At 45.4% G+C, this 18,988-nt stretch overlaps 1 protein-coding gene across 1 annotated transcript in view; it reads left to right on the plus strand.

The window, feature by feature from the left end:
• The window catches only part of SNX29 (sorting nexin 29), a 547,242-nt gene that overhangs the window by 66,148 nt on the left and 462,106 nt on the right, over nucleotides 1-18,988 (plus strand). Inside the window, exons 6-9 of the mRNA XM_054589590.1 lie at nucleotides 1,174-1,244; nucleotides 2,400-2,648; nucleotides 5,727-6,096; nucleotides 12,022-12,140. Coding sequence (XP_054445565.1) covers nucleotides 1,174-1,244; nucleotides 2,400-2,648; nucleotides 5,727-6,096; nucleotides 12,022-12,140 — 809 coding nt within the window. The remainder of the gene's footprint in view (nucleotides 1-1,173; nucleotides 1,245-2,399; nucleotides 2,649-5,726; nucleotides 6,097-12,021; nucleotides 12,141-18,988) is intronic.

Below are 18,988 nucleotides of genomic sequence, written 5' to 3' on the forward strand. Positions count from 1 at the left end.
GAGAACATAGTCATGTTCCTAAAAATGAACTTTCGTCAAGCTCTTCCCACCACATCATTTGCAAGTAGGTCAGAGTTGCACACTCAACATCAAAGTTGAATTTAACAATGAGCAGTTGAAGTGAATCCAGCTGTTAAGAATCACAGTTAAATTTCCATAAATCACTAGTCATTTACCTACCTTGATGTGGGAAAACCTAATTCATTTACATGCAGAAAAACTGATGCAAATTTTTAAAGAATCAGAATTTTGGGAATCAGAGGTTATGTTGCAGTGCCAGGGTGGACTTAGGGCTTGTCCCCATAGGGAATGTCCCCCTGATACTCTGTGGAGTAGGCATCCTGAAAACGCTGTGTCTCCTCTCTTTCTGTTAGTTGTGTTCAGTCACTTCAGTAGCTGTGTCCAGTCTCCTGCTGAACTACAGATCACTCACCACTGACTGTGCTTTAGTGAAATTTAACTTTGACTCCACTAATTTTGAGTTCTGTGACCTGGTGGGGCTGAGGATATTTGCTTATTACTGCTTAGCAGGGGACTGAATTAAGAGCTGGGAAATTGGACTTGGACACCCGCTTTTGAGCTCCATTTAATGCTGGTTGACCTTGGATACATCCTGTAGGCCTCTTTGGCCCCCTTCCCTCCACGTAGATTTGTGGAGCTTTTATAGCTTCCCACCCTTCCCAGGATAACTCAGGCTTTTGGGTTTGCAGCTCAAGCAGGTATTACATACAAATATCTTCGTTGATGGAGCCATGGAGCTCTCAAATTTCTTTCTGAAATCTCTTCTTTTGTTAGCCCAGTCAGGGGGGCCCTGTGGGCCAGCTTGGATATCCTGTCTGTCTTTTGGAGACCTTGCTTGAGTGGAAGTCACCTCTCTGTTCATCCCCTTCTGCTTTGCTGCTTCATACATACCACATTTACATCTCATGCCTATTTCAGTACTCTCAAGCTCACGGGACTCTAAAGATCTCTGGGGACTAATGAGGAAGTCATAGGATATATGCAATCAATCTTTAGTTTATAACCAGAAGCTTCACTCAGCAGAGACCTCCTGTACTCACTCTGCGATGACCAGGCATGGATTTTCCAGGAAGCCATATAACGGAATTGTCTGCCTAATGGACTCAGAGAACCACTGTTCAGAGCCTTTTCCCTTTCTCTTTCAATTCACAGCACTTTTTATGAAGACTGGTCTTTTGTAATGGATGAAGAAAGGTCTAGCATGCTTCCTACCATGGCAGCTGGTAAGCCTGGGCAAGGCCGGGGGTGGTGGGTTCTGTGAAGCTTGATGAGCAGAGGAGGCAGCTTGGGAGTGAATTTATAACTCCAAGGGATGCAGTAATTTTCCCTGTCCCTCGGTGACTTAATGAGTCACTTGCCATTGCCCTTCCTTGAATGGCATTGAGCATTGAGTCCATTTATTTAGAATTTGATACCTTGGCAGGAAAAGTATGGGGCTGAGGGTTTTTGGCTGTGGCTTTGCAAGTGTAATTTAAAGACCTGGGGAACTGGAGGCAGGAGACATGCCTTTGAAGCTTGGCTTGGCCCCTTACTGGCTGGTGACGTGGAACTGATCCTATGAGCTTTGTTACCTTCACTTTCCTCTTCTGTGAGGTGGGAATCCTGATGGCACGGCAATCACCTTTTTAGGGCTGTGAGAGAATCAGATGTGATGAAGAGTCATCTATACCATTTGCCAACATGCAAGCCCTGGAATGATGTTGGTGAATTGTTAAATTTTTTATCGTTTGATGCTCCTTTAAATGGAGAAAACACCCTGAGAGAAGTGGGCCACTTGCTGCTTTCTTTCCAATCCTTAGTTGCCTCCTTAGTTTACACAAAGTCCTTCATATTGAGAATTATATTAGTCTAGTTCATTGATGAGAAAGAGTCAGGGTTTGACCATGATTTCCTCTTTCAGCCATAGGATACCAGTGCAAGTTTTCCCATAGGTAATAATGATGACACTGGTGTATCTTTTGTGATTGCTTAGTGAGCTGAGTGTTTCTGGTGGGTGATGGTCTTTAATGGTTACCCTTTGAAAGAGATATTGTGCCTGCATTTTACAGATAAGAAAACTAAAGTTCAGAGAGGTTGTTAATAAATGGCTTGACTAGGGTCTCATAGCTTATAAGTGGCAGTGCTGGGATTCAGTCTAGGCAGTCTGACCTCTGAATTTATGGCTTTACTTCCCTCTTAACAGATAGGGAGAGAATTTGGAATGACTTAGCTCCTATGATTGCTGGTGTCTGCTGACCACAGCTGTGGGAGGTTTTAATCAGTGTTTAAGATCATTGCGTACCCTCCCGTAACCCATAGTGTTTGCAACTTGTTTATTATGTTGGAGATGTGACTCTGTTCAACAGCACACGCTCCAGACTTTTTCTTTTATGCGGAAGGTCTGAACTCCATACTCTTCGCGATCAACATTGACAACAAGGATTTAAATGGGCAGAGTAAGTTTGCTCCTACCGTCTCGGACCTCTTAAAGGAGTCAACGCAGAATGTGACTTCCTTGCTGAAGGAGTCTACGCAAGGAGTGAGCAGCCTTTTCAGGGAGATCACGGCATCCTCTGCTGTCTCTATCCTCATCAAGCCTGAGCAGGAGACCGACCCCCTGCCCGTCATGTCCAAGCACGTCAGTGCCGGTGAGCCAGAACAGGAGTTCGAGGGGGTTGGGTAAAGGGCAGACTGTGGCTGATGTGGACACACCTACTCACTTGAAAGTGCCAAGGGGAAGGAAATCTCATTTGCATTGGCATTTTCAGTTCATGTTTGTTTTGATTTTTTTATCCTTGCTCCAAAAGAGAGCTGAGAGCCTTACCTAGATGGGAAGATGATAGGGTAAAAGAGATAAGGCCCATCTGAGCAAACTGAAAGGAAGGGTGTGATGGCCAGGTGAAGTCAGATGAGGTTGATCTTCATTCATTTATTCCTTTGTCCATTCACTCATTTGTTCACTTAATGTGTTCTGCGTGCTCGGCAGTGAGCCAGGTAAGACAGATTACCAGCATTTGGTTTTCAGTCTTCTTTGGGAAGGGTGAGGGTAGACATTTAATGACAAATTATACAAATAACTCATTATCCTTCTGATAACTGGGATAGAAGCCAAGCATAGGGTGTTGTGGAGAGTCTATATTATTGGGCTTGCCTTTTTTGGTGGGGGAAGACATTTAAGTGGAGGCCAGGGAAAGAGATTAATTAATTAAGATTAATTCTGTGACAAGTTTACAACATTTCTTGAGCCTTCTGGACAAAATTGGAAATTATTGGTTTAGTACTTAGTATTCTCAAAACCCTTAAACAAGACAATAATCATGGTCATCTCTTGGGGATTATTAATGATGGTGAAAACTCAGAATCTCATGGTGTCTTTGGTGCACACTGGCTTTATCTGTTTGCCCTCTCCTCAGGCAGAGACCCCATGTGAATAACATGGAAACAGGACTGTTGAGGGCTTTGTGTAACAGAGACAATGGAATTTGTATACCCGAATCAGATACCTTTCCAGTCATCTTCAGGACCCCGCTTCTGAAATTGTTTCAGGGTTGTAATACACTGGTGAAGCACGTCACCCCTAGGTTTAGGTGGAATGGAGTTTCGGGAATGGATCGCAAGTGCCTCAGACCCAAGCTTGATAAAGATTAAGATGGGTGCACAAACTGGCTCATCTAAGTACTGGTCACCAAGATAGTCTTAATTCCTATTTCCATTTGACTCTGCCGTGTAACAAACAGTTCCAAAAATGTTGTGGCTTAAAATAACCATGATTTATTTTATTTTATTTTTTTAATGATTCTGTGGCTTGGCAGAATCTTCTGCTGGTGTTACCTGGGCTCACTCATGGGGCTGCATTGAGCTGGTGACTGAGGTGGAAGATCCAAGATGGCCCCACTGATGTGTCTGGAATTGGTGCTGACTATTGGCTGGGGCATTTCAGTTTTTCTACACATGACCTCTCATCCTCCAAAAAGTTAAATCAGTTTTCTTCCATGGTGGTTTCAGGATTTCAAGAGGGTATAAGGCCTCTTGATGCCTAAGCTCTAGAACTCACACTGTTATTTCTGTCACATTCCATTGGTACAGGCAGAACACTAAGCCAGTCCAGACTCAAGAGGGTGGAGAAATAGATACTTCCCTCAAAGGAAGGAGGGGCAAAGTCCCATTGTAAAGGGGCATATGCAGGGATGGGAGGAATTTATGGTCATCGAACGATTAACTACAACCCTAAACTAATTTTCTTGGTTTCATCTATCAGCCGTGAGAGTATTTTCCAAAGTGAAACAATGAAAATCATCTTATTAATGATAACATTCTTTGAATGAAAGTGCTTGGAAGGACTGCTTATAGGGAAATTTTAACATACGGTCTGTGGTATATTTTTTAAAATGTATTTTTCAATTACAGTTGACAGACAATATTATATTAGTTTTAGGTGTATACATAGAGGTTAAACATTTATATACCTTATGAAGTGATCACCCCCAGTGTCTAATACCCATCTGACACCATAAATAGTTATTACAATATTATTTGACATCCTCATGACTATTTTTATAACTGGCAATTTGTACTTCTTAATCCCTTTCACCATTTTCAACCATTCCCTCACCTTTCTCCTTTCTGACAACTGACAATTTGTTTTCAATATCTATGAGTCTGTTTCTTTTTTATTTGTTAGTTTTTTTTGTTTTGTTTTTTAGATTCCACATATAAGTGAAACCATATGGTATTTGTCTTTCTCTGTCTGACTTATTTCATTTAGCATATTGTCACAAATGGTCAGGTTTCATTGTTTTTTTTTATGGCCGAGTAATATTCCACTGTATATATGTACTGCATCATTTTTATCTGTTTGTCTGTCAATGGACATTTAGGCTGCTTCCATATCTTGTTTGTTGTAAATAATGCTGCAGTGAACATAGGGGTGCATATATCTTTTTGAATTTGTATTTTGGATTTTTTCAAATAAATACCCAGAAATGGAATTGCTGGGTCATATAGTAGTTATATTTTTAAGTTTTTGAGGTAACTCCATACTGTTTCCACAGTCGCTGCACCAGTTTACAATCCCACCAACAGTGCACTAGGGTTCCCTTTTCTCCACATCCTTGCCAACCCTTGTTGTTTGTTTTTTTGTTGATGATAGCCATCCTGATAGGTGTGAGGTGATTTTAATTTGCATTTCCCTGATGGTAGTGATGTTGAACATCTTTTCATATGTTTATTGGCCACCGGTATGTCTTCTTTGGAGAAATGTCTATTCAGGCCCTGTGTTCAATTTTTAATTTGACTGTTTGGTTTTTGGTGGTAAGTTATATGAGTTCCTTATATATTTTGGAGATTAATCCCTCATCAGATATATTGTTGGTGGATTTCTTCTTCCATTCAGTAGGTTGTCTTCTCATTTTGTTGATCGTTTCCTTCACTGTGCAAAAACTTTTTAGTTTTAATGTAGTCTGCATTTGTTTATTTTTTTCTTCTGTTTCCTTTGCTTGAGGAGACAATTTAAAAATTGTTTATATCAGAAGTAGAGGCCCACATCTATTTTGCTTAGTTTCCTGTAAACAAATGTTTTTCCAAGATTTAAAAAAATATCTGAACTTAGCTTACAATTTATATGTCAGTAGAGTAGTAGAGGATTTTTTACAATCCAGACTCAAGCTGGCTTGATCTTCCCTTTATCTTGCTTACTTTTTCTTATACCATATCTTGTCTTCTGTCAGATGCCAAATGTAAAAAGGAACGGAAGAAGAAAAAGAAGGTGACCAACATTATCTCATTTGATGATGAGGAAGATGAGCAGAACTCTGGTGATGGTTTTAAAAAGATACCCGGGACTGGGGAGAGCTCAGAGGAGAACTCTGACCGCTCCTCAGTCAATATCATGTCGGCCTTTGAAAGCCCCTTTGGGCCTAATTCCAATGGAAGTCAGAGCAGCAGCTCATGGAAAATTGATTCACTATCTTTGAATGGGGAGTTTGGGTACCAGAAGCTCGATGTAAAAAGCATTGATGATGAAGATGTGGATGAGAACGAGGATGAGGTGTATGTGTCTGGAAGGAAGCGCATGAGCCACTCAGAGTCACCTGAGAAGTAAGTGCCACTTGAGAGTTTAATGAAGGGTGGTACATTAACTGCTTTCTCTTTCTGCAGTATTGGGTGAAATAAGGGTGCAGCTTTTATATTTGCTTAGGGCATCTTTCATTTATCAGGTCTTGATTTAGGAGGAAGGAGCATTATTAGCTTGCTGAGAACAGTTTGGGTAAGGGAGTATATTTGAAGGTACTTACTACAAAATTAGTGTCAAAGTATGTGCCTTGAAATTTTTCTTTTATATATACATCTTTCATTTTTGTTTTATAGGTTTTTCTCCCATTTTTAACTTGCCACTTAGCATAGGAAGCACAGGAGAAAGGCAGGGTTATTCTCCAGAGTAGTCATGGGCTGGTGATTTCTGTGTTTATCTGCAGGGATGCAAATAGCAGTGATTTGCCCACACTTGCTGCTTGAACACTGGAGTTCCTGTGGATTTATGCCTGCAGAAGGGGCTTGATGCATGTGAAGGCATAAAGCAAAAACGTATAATTAAGAGCTTGGATTTTGGAATCCAGGCAGCCTGGGCCCTCATTTACTAGCTCCATGGCTTAGATTGGATGAGGTTGGACAAGTTACTTTATCTCCCAGAGTCTTGGGCCTCATGGAAGTAATGGGATACTATGTGTGAGCCCATCTGCATGGGTGCTGACACATGGAGAAAGGCAACACACGTCAGCTGCTGCTGTCACACTAGTCTTGTAATAATTCCGAAGCTTAGTTTTGTGCCAGATAAATCAGTTACCTCTTCACTTAGGCGTTACAGTGCACAGTGCAATTCTAAGCACGGCTGCCTTCAACACTAGCTTGTTCCTGGACGGGGCCTGGCCCTGAGTGGGTCTGCCTAGGGCCAGCTGTAGTGTGTGGGTTTTTGACTTTGTGTAGGAAAGGTTTCACAACACCAATCTAGGTGACTATGAGGATACATTTATTAAAGCTGGGGACTAAAATACAAGGGAAGGCTTAGCACAGAAGAAGAAACAGGAGAGCCCTGGCTGGGCTGCCTTAGCTCACTGGGAAGTCAGAGAAAAGGGGGCTTTGGAAACAGGCTCAGGGGATCAGCCCAGGACAAACTGCCAGCTGCTTATTTCTTCAGAATTTAGGAAACATGTGCCTGTGAAGAAAGAAGTGGGATGGGGGCGGAGTGGGGAAGAAAGGAAGGGCAGGATCCTTTGTCTTAAGGCTTTTCTCTCTCTCTTGCAGGTGGGAATCTTAGGAGAGGTCTTAGGGGAGGGTTTCAGCTGAACAATTATCGGTTCTCTAGCTGTGCCCTTTCAGGGTCATGGTCTTCCCTGATTGGTCAGTGACGGTACAGGTGGTCTTTGGTCATTGTAGTTGGTTCTGGTTTTGCTGCTTTACTGGGCCTGGAGCTGGAGACAGCTGAGGCCTAAATGTCATCTCCAGGGAGGAAAGGCCAGGGAGGAAAGGTTACCCTGAGGGTGAGGTCCTTGTGTTCCTAGCTTTGCCCCCTGCCAGGCATTTGGGGCCTTCTGCCCTAGGGACCATCTGTACCTGGCTGTAAATTCCTTGGCCATTGTGTTCAGCTGTTTCAGTTTTCCTATCCCACTTGCCAAGCAATTTTCCTAGCTTCTCACTATCCTATCTCAGGCCCATGAGAGTGAAACAAAGATTTATCGAGATCCTATTTTATGATTTAAGGGACACCGTATGTCTTAGCCCTAAGCCAAGCAATAATTAATTTTTTTTATTAATTATTGTATGTGTAATTTTCCATACACCTATAAATCTACTTTTGCTCACCCTTGAACTGTCAAATATTTTCCATGTTTCTACATAACTCTGAATATTGATTGGTTAATTTACAGTCAGATCAATGTATCATGATTTGCGAAAGGTTTTCTCATTGTTTAGTATTTAGGTTGTTGGCATCTTTGTTGTCGCATTCTGAAATAAACATTTTCATACACAAGGCTTTTTTCTCCTCCTGAAATACTTGTTAGAGTTGCTTTGCTGTAGCTTGTTTTGCTGACAGGCTGTCAATGTTTTTCTTCCTGGGACCCAGGTCTTGTGATAGGCTGTAAGAGTCAAGGTTCTCCAGAGAAACAGCACCATTAGAGTGTGTGTCTCGGTGTGTATTTATCTAAAGAGATTTATTTTGAGGAATTGGCTCATGTGATCATGGAAGTTTGTCAGGTCCAGAATCTGCAGCACTGGCTGGCAGGCTGGAGACCCAAGGAAGAACTGAAGTTCGAGTCCAAAGGCAGTCTGCTAGCAGTATTTCTTTGTCTTTGGGGAACCTCAGTCTTTTTCTATTAAGGCCTTTAACTGATTGGATGAGGCCCACCGAAATTATGGAGGGTATTCTGCTTTGCTCAAAGTTTACTGATTTAAATGCTAATCTCATCTGAAAAATACCTTTCCAGGAACATCTAGAATAATATTTGATCATATGTCTGTGGCATAGCTAAGTAGACAATTAAAATTAGCTGTTACATTTGCCTTTAGTCTTAATCAGGGCCTTTTAGGAAATGCCACTTGCATTCCATGTCTCTGTAGGTGAGTGCATCTCTAAATTGATTCACTTCATGGGTTCTTATTGGCCTCAAACACAGGCATTTCTTTTCCTGATGCACTGGTGCCATTGATGGGAGTATGGAGGGGAGGTCACCTTGTAAGCCAAGGTAGCGACCAGCATTGTGATGTGTAAAACACAAAACAGTGCAGGGTGACCTTTGTAGAGCCTTGGCCCTTTGAGGCCATTGAGCCTCCTGCAGACTATGGACAGCCTCTCCTGGCATAAAGAGGGGTCTTGAGCGAACATTCTGCAGAGCATCTTGGGGAAAGAGCAGAGGAATGATGAAGTGGCCTGTTGAGTAATACTTTCATTTTGATTCTAAGATAATGTTCCCATGAAAGGTCTAGAAGCCTGGAGGGGCCGGAACTTTAGCAGTTGAACAGCACAGCTAGGTCTGTCAGGAGAAGCACACTGTGGACTGCCACAGCCTCTGGCAAAGTCTCGGATTGTGTTTAAGATGCTTTGTTGGCCAGAAGTTGGGTTTTATGCCTCTGTTTGCTAGCAGTTAAACCACTTCTTTGATGACTGAGGAAAATTTTGTCCCTCCTACCTCAATATTTACAAGTGTTGGCTTTGCTTTTTGTCTATTTTTTAAATGAGGGTAATACCTTTATTATAGAAAGGAGTTTTCCTATCACTTCATATGTGTCCTGTGACACCAGTAGGGAAGTGAGGTATAATTCAGAAAGAATTACAAACATATGGAAAAATATTGCACCTCACTAGCAACTAAGCACATACAAAGTGAAACCAGATACCATAATAGCCCTGTCATATTTCCTGGGATTGAAAGTGAGAACTGGAAAAAAGGCGAACCCTGGGTTAGTGCCCTGGGAGTGGCTTGCCCTCAGTGTGTCCTCAGGCAAGCTGTCTTCCAGGCACACAGGAGGCATTAACTGTGGAATGAAAGATGTGGCAGGGCTGGGCACAGGGGCATCCTCATAGATAGCTGGTAGTGTTGACAGACCTCTGGGAAGACAGTTTGACACAATGTCGACATCCTTAAAGATGTTTATCGTACTTGATGGAACAATTCCACTGCCAAGGACCCACCCTGAGGGCAGTCCCAGGAAAAAGGTTGCCGCTTCTAGATACCAAAGCTAAGCCTTACCTAGAGAAGCAAAACATTGGAGCTGCCCTAAATGTGAAACCCAGAGGAACAGTTAACAGATTATTCCATTGTTTAAACCTTAACATCTCAATTTTAAGATCTTAAACCTCTTAAATGAATTTTAAGAGTATCCAAGTAGTATGAAAATGAACTTGTGAATTAATATTGAATGAAAAAAGCCAAATATAAAATTCTACATTTAGTTTCATTATGACCTCGTAAAGTATGTGTGAGAAAGAAAGAAAAAAGACATTAAGGAAATAGTGTCTAAATCTGTTGTGTTTTGAGTTATGTGGCTTTGGGTATATATTTTTTCCCTTCTCTTTTTAACGTGTTTCACTTTCTAATGAAAAGTAACTCGTGCTATTATGTTTTTAAGCTAATGTTGGCACCATACTCTGAATTGTTCTCTGCCTCAGGAATGACTTCAGTGTAGCTTATTTTTGAGGTAGTGGCCCTTGGCCCCTCTTACTTGGCCTCCAAACCTCAGCTGCTGGGCCTGGCTTCGTCTTGCACCCTGCATATGTTGCTGGGAGGGGGCAGGGATTCCCTTCAGAAACAGCAGAAAGCCCCACCCCCGGGAGTGAGTGCAGTGGTGGGGAAAGGACTGGTGGTTGTGCTGCCTTCTCCTGAGGGTGCCCTGATGGCCCCTGGGTCACCAGCTGCTGGATTGGAGCCCTGGGAGGGTGGGTCTGTACAGATTCTAGGGCACAGCCGGGTTCATCTAAGAACTGGGCTTCCTCTTTTGTACCCTCGAGTGCCATCTGAGAGTCCCATTGTGTGTGTTAGCTGCAGGGTTAAATGAAACATTTTGCAAAATTCTGTGGACTTTCGTTCTGTAACAAATGTATGACCTAAAGCTGGAGAGGGCTGAGAGCAGAAGGTCTCCATGAAGGTCTGTGAAAAAGGAGGTGGCCAACTATGCCTCCGGGCCAAACCCCTCCTCCAGCTAGGAATGGTTGGTTGTTAAAAAACAAACAAAAAACCCAAAAAAGAATAAGTGTGGCCACAAAGCCTAAAATATTTGCAAACTGTTTTTTTTTTTTTTTACAGAAAATTTGGGTGATCCCTGCTCGAAATAAAGAAAGAAAAACTCTATATATCATGTCACAGTAGGCAGTAGTCAGGAGACCCATTGTAATGGATTTGGAAGACCTGTGCTTGAATCCTCCACAAGCCTTGGTCTGCCCTTAAGGCCGATGACCTTGGGCAAGCCCCAGAATCTCTGAGTTTTTCCTTCTCACTTTCTTCCCTTCCCTTCTTTCTTCCCTTTCCTCCCTTTTCTTTGTCCTCCCTTTTCCCTTCTCCTCCTCCTTCCCTTCCTCTGTTAAGTAGGTATGATTATGATTTGATTTGGTCGTCTTTGCAACTGAATTACAAAGTGATTTTGTAGTCTTTAAAGTACTACACAAATACATCCTGGTATTTATTAGCATTTCTTAATTGCCCAGAGGCAAATGCTGCCAGGGGCAAATACTTCATCAGACAAATTAAATTAAATCAGCCTGGTATTACAAAGATTGTACAGGTTAGTTTTGTGCTTAGTGGGTACAGTGACAATGTAACAGGTCATGTGAGCCTGGTTAATATTTGATCTGACCCTCTTTCTTGGAAAGGAACCAGACGTGTGTGATCTGGTCTGATTCTGTTCTTTTACCTGAGAGGGTTTGAGAACCAACCAGTCAGGCCAAGTGATGCCAGCCCAAGGTCATGTGGCTACCATCATTTCAGAACCAGGAACACACCATGTTTTTTCCTTCAGCACTTGTGCACATGCTGTGCCTACCCCCTCTGTCCCTCCTGTCCCTCCTATTCACTCAGGTAACTCCTATGCTTCCTTCAGCTCTCACCTCAAACGTCCCCTCTTCCAGGAAGCCTTCCATGGCCTTCCTGACCAGCTGCACAAAGCTGAGCTGGCATTTTATGCTTTCTAGGGGGATTATTTTATTCACATCCGTGTTCCCCAAGAGACTATAGCTCCATGAGGGTAGGATAAACCTTGTGTGCTGGCTCTTTGGCCAGCACAAAATATATGTGCTGCACACTGCCTGGCATATAGTAGGTAGTCAGTAAACAGAGGCTGAAAGAACAAATGCAAGGGGTCTGGCTCCGGACTCTATCCTCCTCCCTCCCAGCCTGCATCTCCTGCTATGCTCAGCCCCTTCATGGCCTGTTTAGCTTCTAAGAAGGAACTTGTGGGAGGCCCAGTGATTGCTTGCGGTGACTGAGCCCTCAGGGGCCCTTTGCCTTTTTACACAGCTGTATTCTTTCACCACAGGCCACTGGATGGGAACACCTGCCTCTCCCAGATGCACAGCTGGGCTCCGCTGCAGGTGCTGCATGGCGACACCGACATCCTCTTTCCGGTCAGTGGAGTGGGCTCCTTCAGCCCTGCAGGTGGGTGTTTCCTGACTGCTCTTTTCCTCCAGTATGAGCTTTGGCTCTGAGAACTGCAGGGGTGTCTGGGTCACCTCTCTGGTGGGAGTGGGAACAAGGAGGCCGTGGGGCTCATAGCAGAAGGGCCTGTTGAGATTCAGAATGACAGAGGGTTTGGCTTCATTTCTTGCTGAACCTGGGTATTTTGAGGTACTCTCACCTGAGTGACTGATGGGCAGAATGAGCTGGCACGTCACCAGGGAGCCCTCAAGTCTGTTTCTTTTCTTGGCAGTGATTTGTCGAACTTAGTCATGTACAAGCGGACCACAAATGATGTCCATTATTTTTGCCTTGTAGGAGAAGGGAGATCACAGAACCCATAGCTATAAAGGCCCTGGCACCATTTGTAGCAAAATGCTTGGTGGTCAGGGAGTAGCTTGCTTAAAACCCACCTGTGGGGAGGATAAGCAGTTCTGACCTGTTCCATGCTGTTGAGCTCGCTTTTCTGCGGCTTATTATTGTCTTCCTTAGCTAGGGCAGGCCATGGGGAGTGGTGGTGGGGGACGTGCATGAACCCAGGTTGCCCAGAAAAGTGGCATGAAAAGTGCCACACTGACTCAGTGCCTGGCACTTCCCCACAGCACCACCAAGTCATTGAGGCCTCAGCCCCTCCAACCCCCACCTGCTAAGTATCCTTCCTGTCTTCCCAGGGCCAGGTTTAAGAAACTGTGACAGGGGCCTGCCAACTGCTCAAGGAAGCTGTTGACATTATGAACCAGATGATAGACTGTTGTACTTGTCACTGCGCAAGGAGCAGAAACCCACTCAAACTAGCTCATGTGAAGAGGTGGGCAGGGCCGTTGACTGGCAGCAATTTAGAGTGTGGGTCAGATCAGTCTCAGCTCTAGGAAGTTGTGGGAACTGGAGTAGGTTACTGCTCTGAGCAGCATATTCCTGGTTTACATGGAGGTTAATGCGCATGCGTGGCTAAGTGACTCATGTCTGCCAGGCTAGTCTCCTCTTTTGGAAAGTGGACAATGGTGATAACGTGGCCAATACTTAATCAAGCCCTTGAAGTGAGTCCAGGACTATAAGGCAGGGGTCCACAACCTTTTTGGCACCAGGACCAATTTTGTGGAGGACAGTTTTTCTACAGATGGGGGTAGAGGAGCAGGGATGGTTTCCGGATGATTCAGGCACATTGCATTCAAGCTCGCCTCCTGCTGTGCAGCCCAGTTCCTAACAGGCTCGGACTGGTAGCGATCAGGTCCGCAGCCTGAGGCTGGGGAACCCTGCTGTAAGGTGATCGACTGGATAAACTCATTCATTCACTCTTGACCACAGCCTAGGAAGAAGGGGTAGTCATTCTGTTATCACCTTCCTCTCACATTTGTGGTGAAGATTCCCAAGCTCATGTGGGAAAGGGTGCCAGGTTCAATGTACTGCTAACATTGCAGCAGTGATGTGCCATGGCATCTGGTTGGCAGCTGTGGGCCTGAGAGCTGAACCTGGAACGGAGAGGACTCTTGACCTGGTGAGGTCCTGCCGTCTTTCTCATTCTGTGCCCCACACTTCCGTATGGGGATCTGCCCCTATCTCCTGTCTGCTGATCTTTGTTCCCTTGTCATTTTCACCCCCTCCCTTTTTGGCCTATACTTAGCTGAGGTGCCAACACCGTTGCCTCCACCTCGTGACCTTCCATCCCAACCAGGACTTCTCTCTGGGTCTCAGTTGAAATCTCTGAGAGGTGGGCAGTCTGGGAGGCCTTGCTCCTGTCTGCAGGCCAGGCTGCACTGTTACCTCCTTTCACTCAGGTGACTGCCCTGGGCCCAGGAGTCCAAGGGTTGCCTTGCCTACCGCCCTTTCAGTGGCAGTGCAGACATGGGCAGAATGTCTGAGACGGGAGTTGGGGTTTGCAGAGAGCAGGTGGTCCTATGCAAACCTAAGAGAGTTTCTAGGGTTTGTTCATGCCTTTCAGGTTATGATCCAGGTTCCCATTTACCTTGTCCTGCTCCCCAGAGGAGGGACCTTTCAGTTGGGTTGTAAAGTATTACTGGGCTCTTAGGTGCATGTACCAGCCAGTCTGTTTTGTTTCCAGTGGCTTTTTCATTTCTTAACTGGGCTTCTCTAACCATCAGATGCTGCGGGTGGATGGCTGGCTGCTTAAAATGCTGTTTGCCATTCAAATTGGGTTTAGTCTTATAGAACCTATCATTCCTCCTCCCTCTGGGCTTTCTGTGGATCAGTGTCTCTACTGGAAGTAGTTTCTGGCCAGCTTCCAGGATATCTGAGGATCCTCAAGAGAAGACACCCCCCTGCCAGATTTCCCACAGTCCCACCTCTGGCTGTTGTCCTTGCAGACCCAGAGGCTCCATTCTGTCACTACTGATGGGACCTAAGTTCCAGCGTATCTGATTACCGTCACCAGAGATGCTGGTAGGAGCCAGTCTGCCAACTTTTTATTTTACTACGGTAACAAAGCTGTCAGGAGCCTTGTGATAACCCGAGGGGCAAATGTTAGTAGGAACATGGCAATGGGAGAAAGATTATACCAAGGCCTCATGAAGACACTAGAATCAGAGCTGGGGGAGTCTGTTACCTGATTGGAATGCCAAACTGCATTGAGTCCCTCCTGGCCTGATGCCTCATTTCCATGGCAGGCATGTGGCCCAGGGGGTTCTAGGACTGGCCTGCATGTAGGGGGACCCCCCATGGGCAGCACTGGGCACAGCCAAGATTTCTTTCTCAGACTCCTTTTATTTCCCTCTATTTCCGACTAGTGTTCCTTCTGATTGACACCCTCTAATTGAGTGTGTTAACCTCTTTTCTGTTAGCGAGGCCTTGGAGCCATTTCGTGTAGTTAGTGGTGACTTTGCACACAGAAGGCTCCTACCTTTGGATAATTTCCCATCACCTTTGAAAATGTTAGTGCCTTTGTTGTCACTGCCTTTGGGATATTTAGAGAAAGAGGGAAGGAAGGAGGAGAATAAAAAACGGGGAGAGGGACATGACGGGGAAGGATGGGTGTTTTGGTAGCCAAGTCTAGGGAAGGAGAAAGCAGCAGAGAAAGGGGCCCTGAACACAGAATTATTATACTTCTGAATGTTGGAAGACGTGAATTTCTCAGGTTAGGAAGGGGCTCAACTAAGGGATATGCCAGGCCAGGGTCACATGAGTCCCTGAGAAGCAGATGAAGGATTGGATACACTGCCATTCCTAGGGCATGTGTATTACCTGCAACAGCAAAGCACCTTTGCCTACCAGTGTTTCTTTGAGGCTGGAAGGGAAAGAGCCCCAAAGTTCTTTTCACCTGAGAATGACAAATGGGGCAAACAAAGTACCTGTGACTACTCACTACACACATGAAACCTGTACTGCTCTGGCCCTCACTGCGGGGTCTGCTTTTACTGGTGGGTTTAGCACATGCAGAGGCAATTTCTGATGGATGCAGTTCATTGAAAACCTCAGGTCCTCACCCCTCCTCTCCCATCAGGTTGTATGTTCTTCAGCTTCTGGTCCTGTCATTGAGTCTCAGGAGTCACTCTTCAAGGGTGAGGAGAGTCTCATGTAGCATTGTTTTGACCTGAGATGGTTGATTTGAGAGCTTTGCTCCCAGATACTAATTTTACTGTTTGGAAGGCCAGGAAACTAGTGGCCACAGGGCCTGCATTGTGTGGTTTCTACCCCACTTACGTAGGTCATGTGCTACTTAGGACTCCTGTTTTCTTTGCTCATTTATTAGGTGATCCTGCTCTGCCACAGCACTGTTCTTTGCTCTGGGGATCCAAAGATGAGTCCCTTCTGCAGTTTTGCAACAAGGAGGAGACAGGGAACATCATTTTAATCATCTGATGTAAAGGAGAAAGGAATGAAATGGCGAAGTGTGTACCTAGAATGCTTTCACCACCCTGTTCTAACTCAACCTTATCTCTTGCCTGGGCTATAGCGAAGGAGCTTCCCAACAGCTTTCCCCATTTCTATTCCTGGCCCCCACCCCATAGCAGCCAGAGTGATTTTTTAGAACATAAATCAGATTGCCATATTCCCTTGCTCGAAACCCTTCCGCCACACTTAGGGGTAAAATCCAGAATCCTCAGTGTGACCACCCAGGCCCCAGCTCACCGAGCAGCCGCATCTCCTCCCATTTCCCTTTTGCCCAGTGTCCCAGCCGCATGGCTCTGTTTCCATGTCCTTGCCCCAGGCCTGCCATCATTTCAGTCCTCATGCTCCTCTTGCCTTGCTCACCCTGCCTAACCCCGTCCTTCAGGTCACAGCCCGGGTGTTGCTGTCTTAGGGAAGGCTCCTCTGCCCCAGTGCCCAGGGAGGCCAGGCCTCCTGTTTTCTGCTGTTGTAAATCTGGTGTGTCTGCGTTGTTGTCTATTTTTGTGATTATGTTTGTGATGGTGGATTTGTGTGATTACTTGGAAATACCTGCGCCCCATTCCCCACTAGTTTTTGAGATCCATTAGCATAGGGACCATGTCTGTCAAGATTCATGTGTGACCCTGACTCTGGCCAGAGCCAGGCCCACAGCTGGGGTTCAGAACGCCTTTACTGAGCAGTGAAGTGTGGGTGCAGTAGGTGGGGGTGCGGGCATGCTCTAGGGAGTGGACATCTGGCAGTTGGAAAATGGTATCTGGTTGGGGATACAGTTGTGGACAAAGGAATAGCAGCAGGAAAGCCAGGGACCTGTAGAGGGAAAAGCAAATATTTCAGATTGGCTGAATGAGAGAGACTGAAGCGGGCCAGGGCCCAGCTCTGCCACTGGGCAGACCTGGGTTCAGATCCTTGCACTTTAGCTATGTGATCCTAGCCAAGTAACTAAAATCCTTGAGGTCTGTTTCCTCATTTATAAAATTAAGATAATAGTAGTACCTGCCCCAGAAGAGACCTTGCAGATGAGTGAGACAGTCTGTGCCTCTGACTGCCCTGTGGCTCCAGTGCCTCAGGCCCACTGACACCTGTAGCTGATCGCGGTCATGTGTTATGAAGGAAAATCCACTTGGGCCAAGTTGGTGTTATATCTGGGATGCTGGTGGGTGAGGTTGGCCTTTCCTCCTGCTAGGGGATTCCATGTATATGTTGGAGTCCTCTCATCTTCTCTCCATGGAGCAGAGTCTGACAGCTTTGTGTGAGCCAGATTAGAGAGGGTGAGACAACTGAGGTGACCTGCTGCAAGAGACCCCTCGAAGGTGTCAAGCCTTTGAACTAGGATGAGAACGGCTTGTAAGCAAGGAGTGGGAGGGCAGTCCTAGGTAGAACTGGCAGGTCTTGGGCCACCATGTAGCTCTGTGATGGGAGGGAGGGTGAGCGCCACCCTTCTCTGAGGTTACAGCCCAGTGGGAAGTGGTGACAGGAGTGGCTTTGAGGGCCCTGACCAGTTGGTAAGCCCTTTAGGACATCCCAGTAGAGATCTCTGGTAGGCAGTTAGAAACATGGGACTGGGATTCAAGGCTCAGCTCCAAGCCAGAGAAGGTGAAGTCTTCTCTTCTTCAGAGGTGAAGTCTGCAACTAAGACTTTGCTGGATTTACCGGGGAGACAGAGACCTCAGAGCTGTGATTCAGGGACACCTTTGCTTAGGAATCAGAGAAAAAGATGGTGGGGGGAGGAGGACCAAAGATCATTGTTATGAAGGCTGAGAAAGGAGCGCTCCGAAGTGGAGTGCTTGCTCAGCCTTGTCATCGGCTGCAAGAAGGTGGGAGAGGGACCCAGGAGAACATTCCCTGAGGTTCTTTGAGAGCAATTCAGTTGACTGAGAAGATGAGAGCCTGTGGTAGGCAGACTTGATATAGAATGTGTTGATGCTAGCACTCACTCATTGAGTAGTCTCACTGAATTTTACATGCACCAGAACTTTATTATGTGGTAGACATTATTTAAATGTTGTATGGTAGGTGGGAGTGTCACCCCATTTCACAGGTGAGGAAACTGAGGCACAAAGAGTATAAGTAACTTGCTGAGTTAAAGTTGGGAGCAGGGCCTGAACCCTGGTAAGAGCCCTCATTCTTAGACTAACCACAATACCAGGGAGCAAGGAAGGGGAGGTGGCCAAGTAGACACTATCTCTTTCCCCTTCAAACTTCTTGGAAGACGTAGGAGTAAGTGGAATAGCATGATGGTGTCAGCAGGGTGAAAAAGGTGGAAAAACATTTTTCCTTTAGAGTTCTCTTAGTTCAACCCCTGAAGAACTGGGCAGTCTTGAGCAGGATGAAGCTCACGTAAACTGAAGGGATGACACAGAAGAGGTCGTGAGGGATGGCTTAGGGAACCAGATGTGTTCCCTTCCATCCCTGTCCCCTTTCTCATCCAGGCCTGGCTCTGTAGTGGGCATTGACAAACCAGAAGTTTCTCCAGTGAGCAAATGTTCTGAGTGAAACTGGCTTTAATGTCACCGTCTGGTCTGCGGGACGTGACTTGTACTTTTTCCTGGAAAAAGACTTAACCGCAGCTAGTACATTTATGAAACTCTTTAGTGCCCCTTGCCTACTGTTTCTAGAGATTGCTTGTGGCTTCATTTCTTCCAGATGCCTTTCCCGCATGTCACCGAATGCAGGCAAATGGCTTTTTAGAAATTGGCTCTCCCTTTGTGTTGACCTGAGTAGACACTGTCAGTGATTAGGCTGTGCTGCCCTCTCATGTCCATCTTGAGCCACTACAGGCAGGAGCTGTTCGTCTAACAGCTGATGTGTATTCCCTGATTCTGAGGTTGGCTCTGAATGTGGACTTCATGGGTAATTCCAGGTGGCTAAAGTAAAAAAGGTTAGGGCTTTCTGTCAGTGACTGAAGCAAAATCTGAGGTAATGGCCAAAAAAAAAATGAATCCGGCAGCAGAGAAAAATCCAGTGTACCGATTTCTAAGGCAACTGGT

This window comes from Pteronotus mesoamericanus, unplaced genomic scaffold (assembly GCF_021234165.1).
Source record: "Pteronotus mesoamericanus isolate MK-2021 breed Mesoamerican mustached bat unplaced genomic scaffold, CSHL_Meso_final scaffold_167, whole genome shotgun sequence".
Classification (NCBI taxonomy): domain Eukaryota; kingdom Metazoa; phylum Chordata; class Mammalia; order Chiroptera; family Mormoopidae; genus Pteronotus; species Pteronotus mesoamericanus.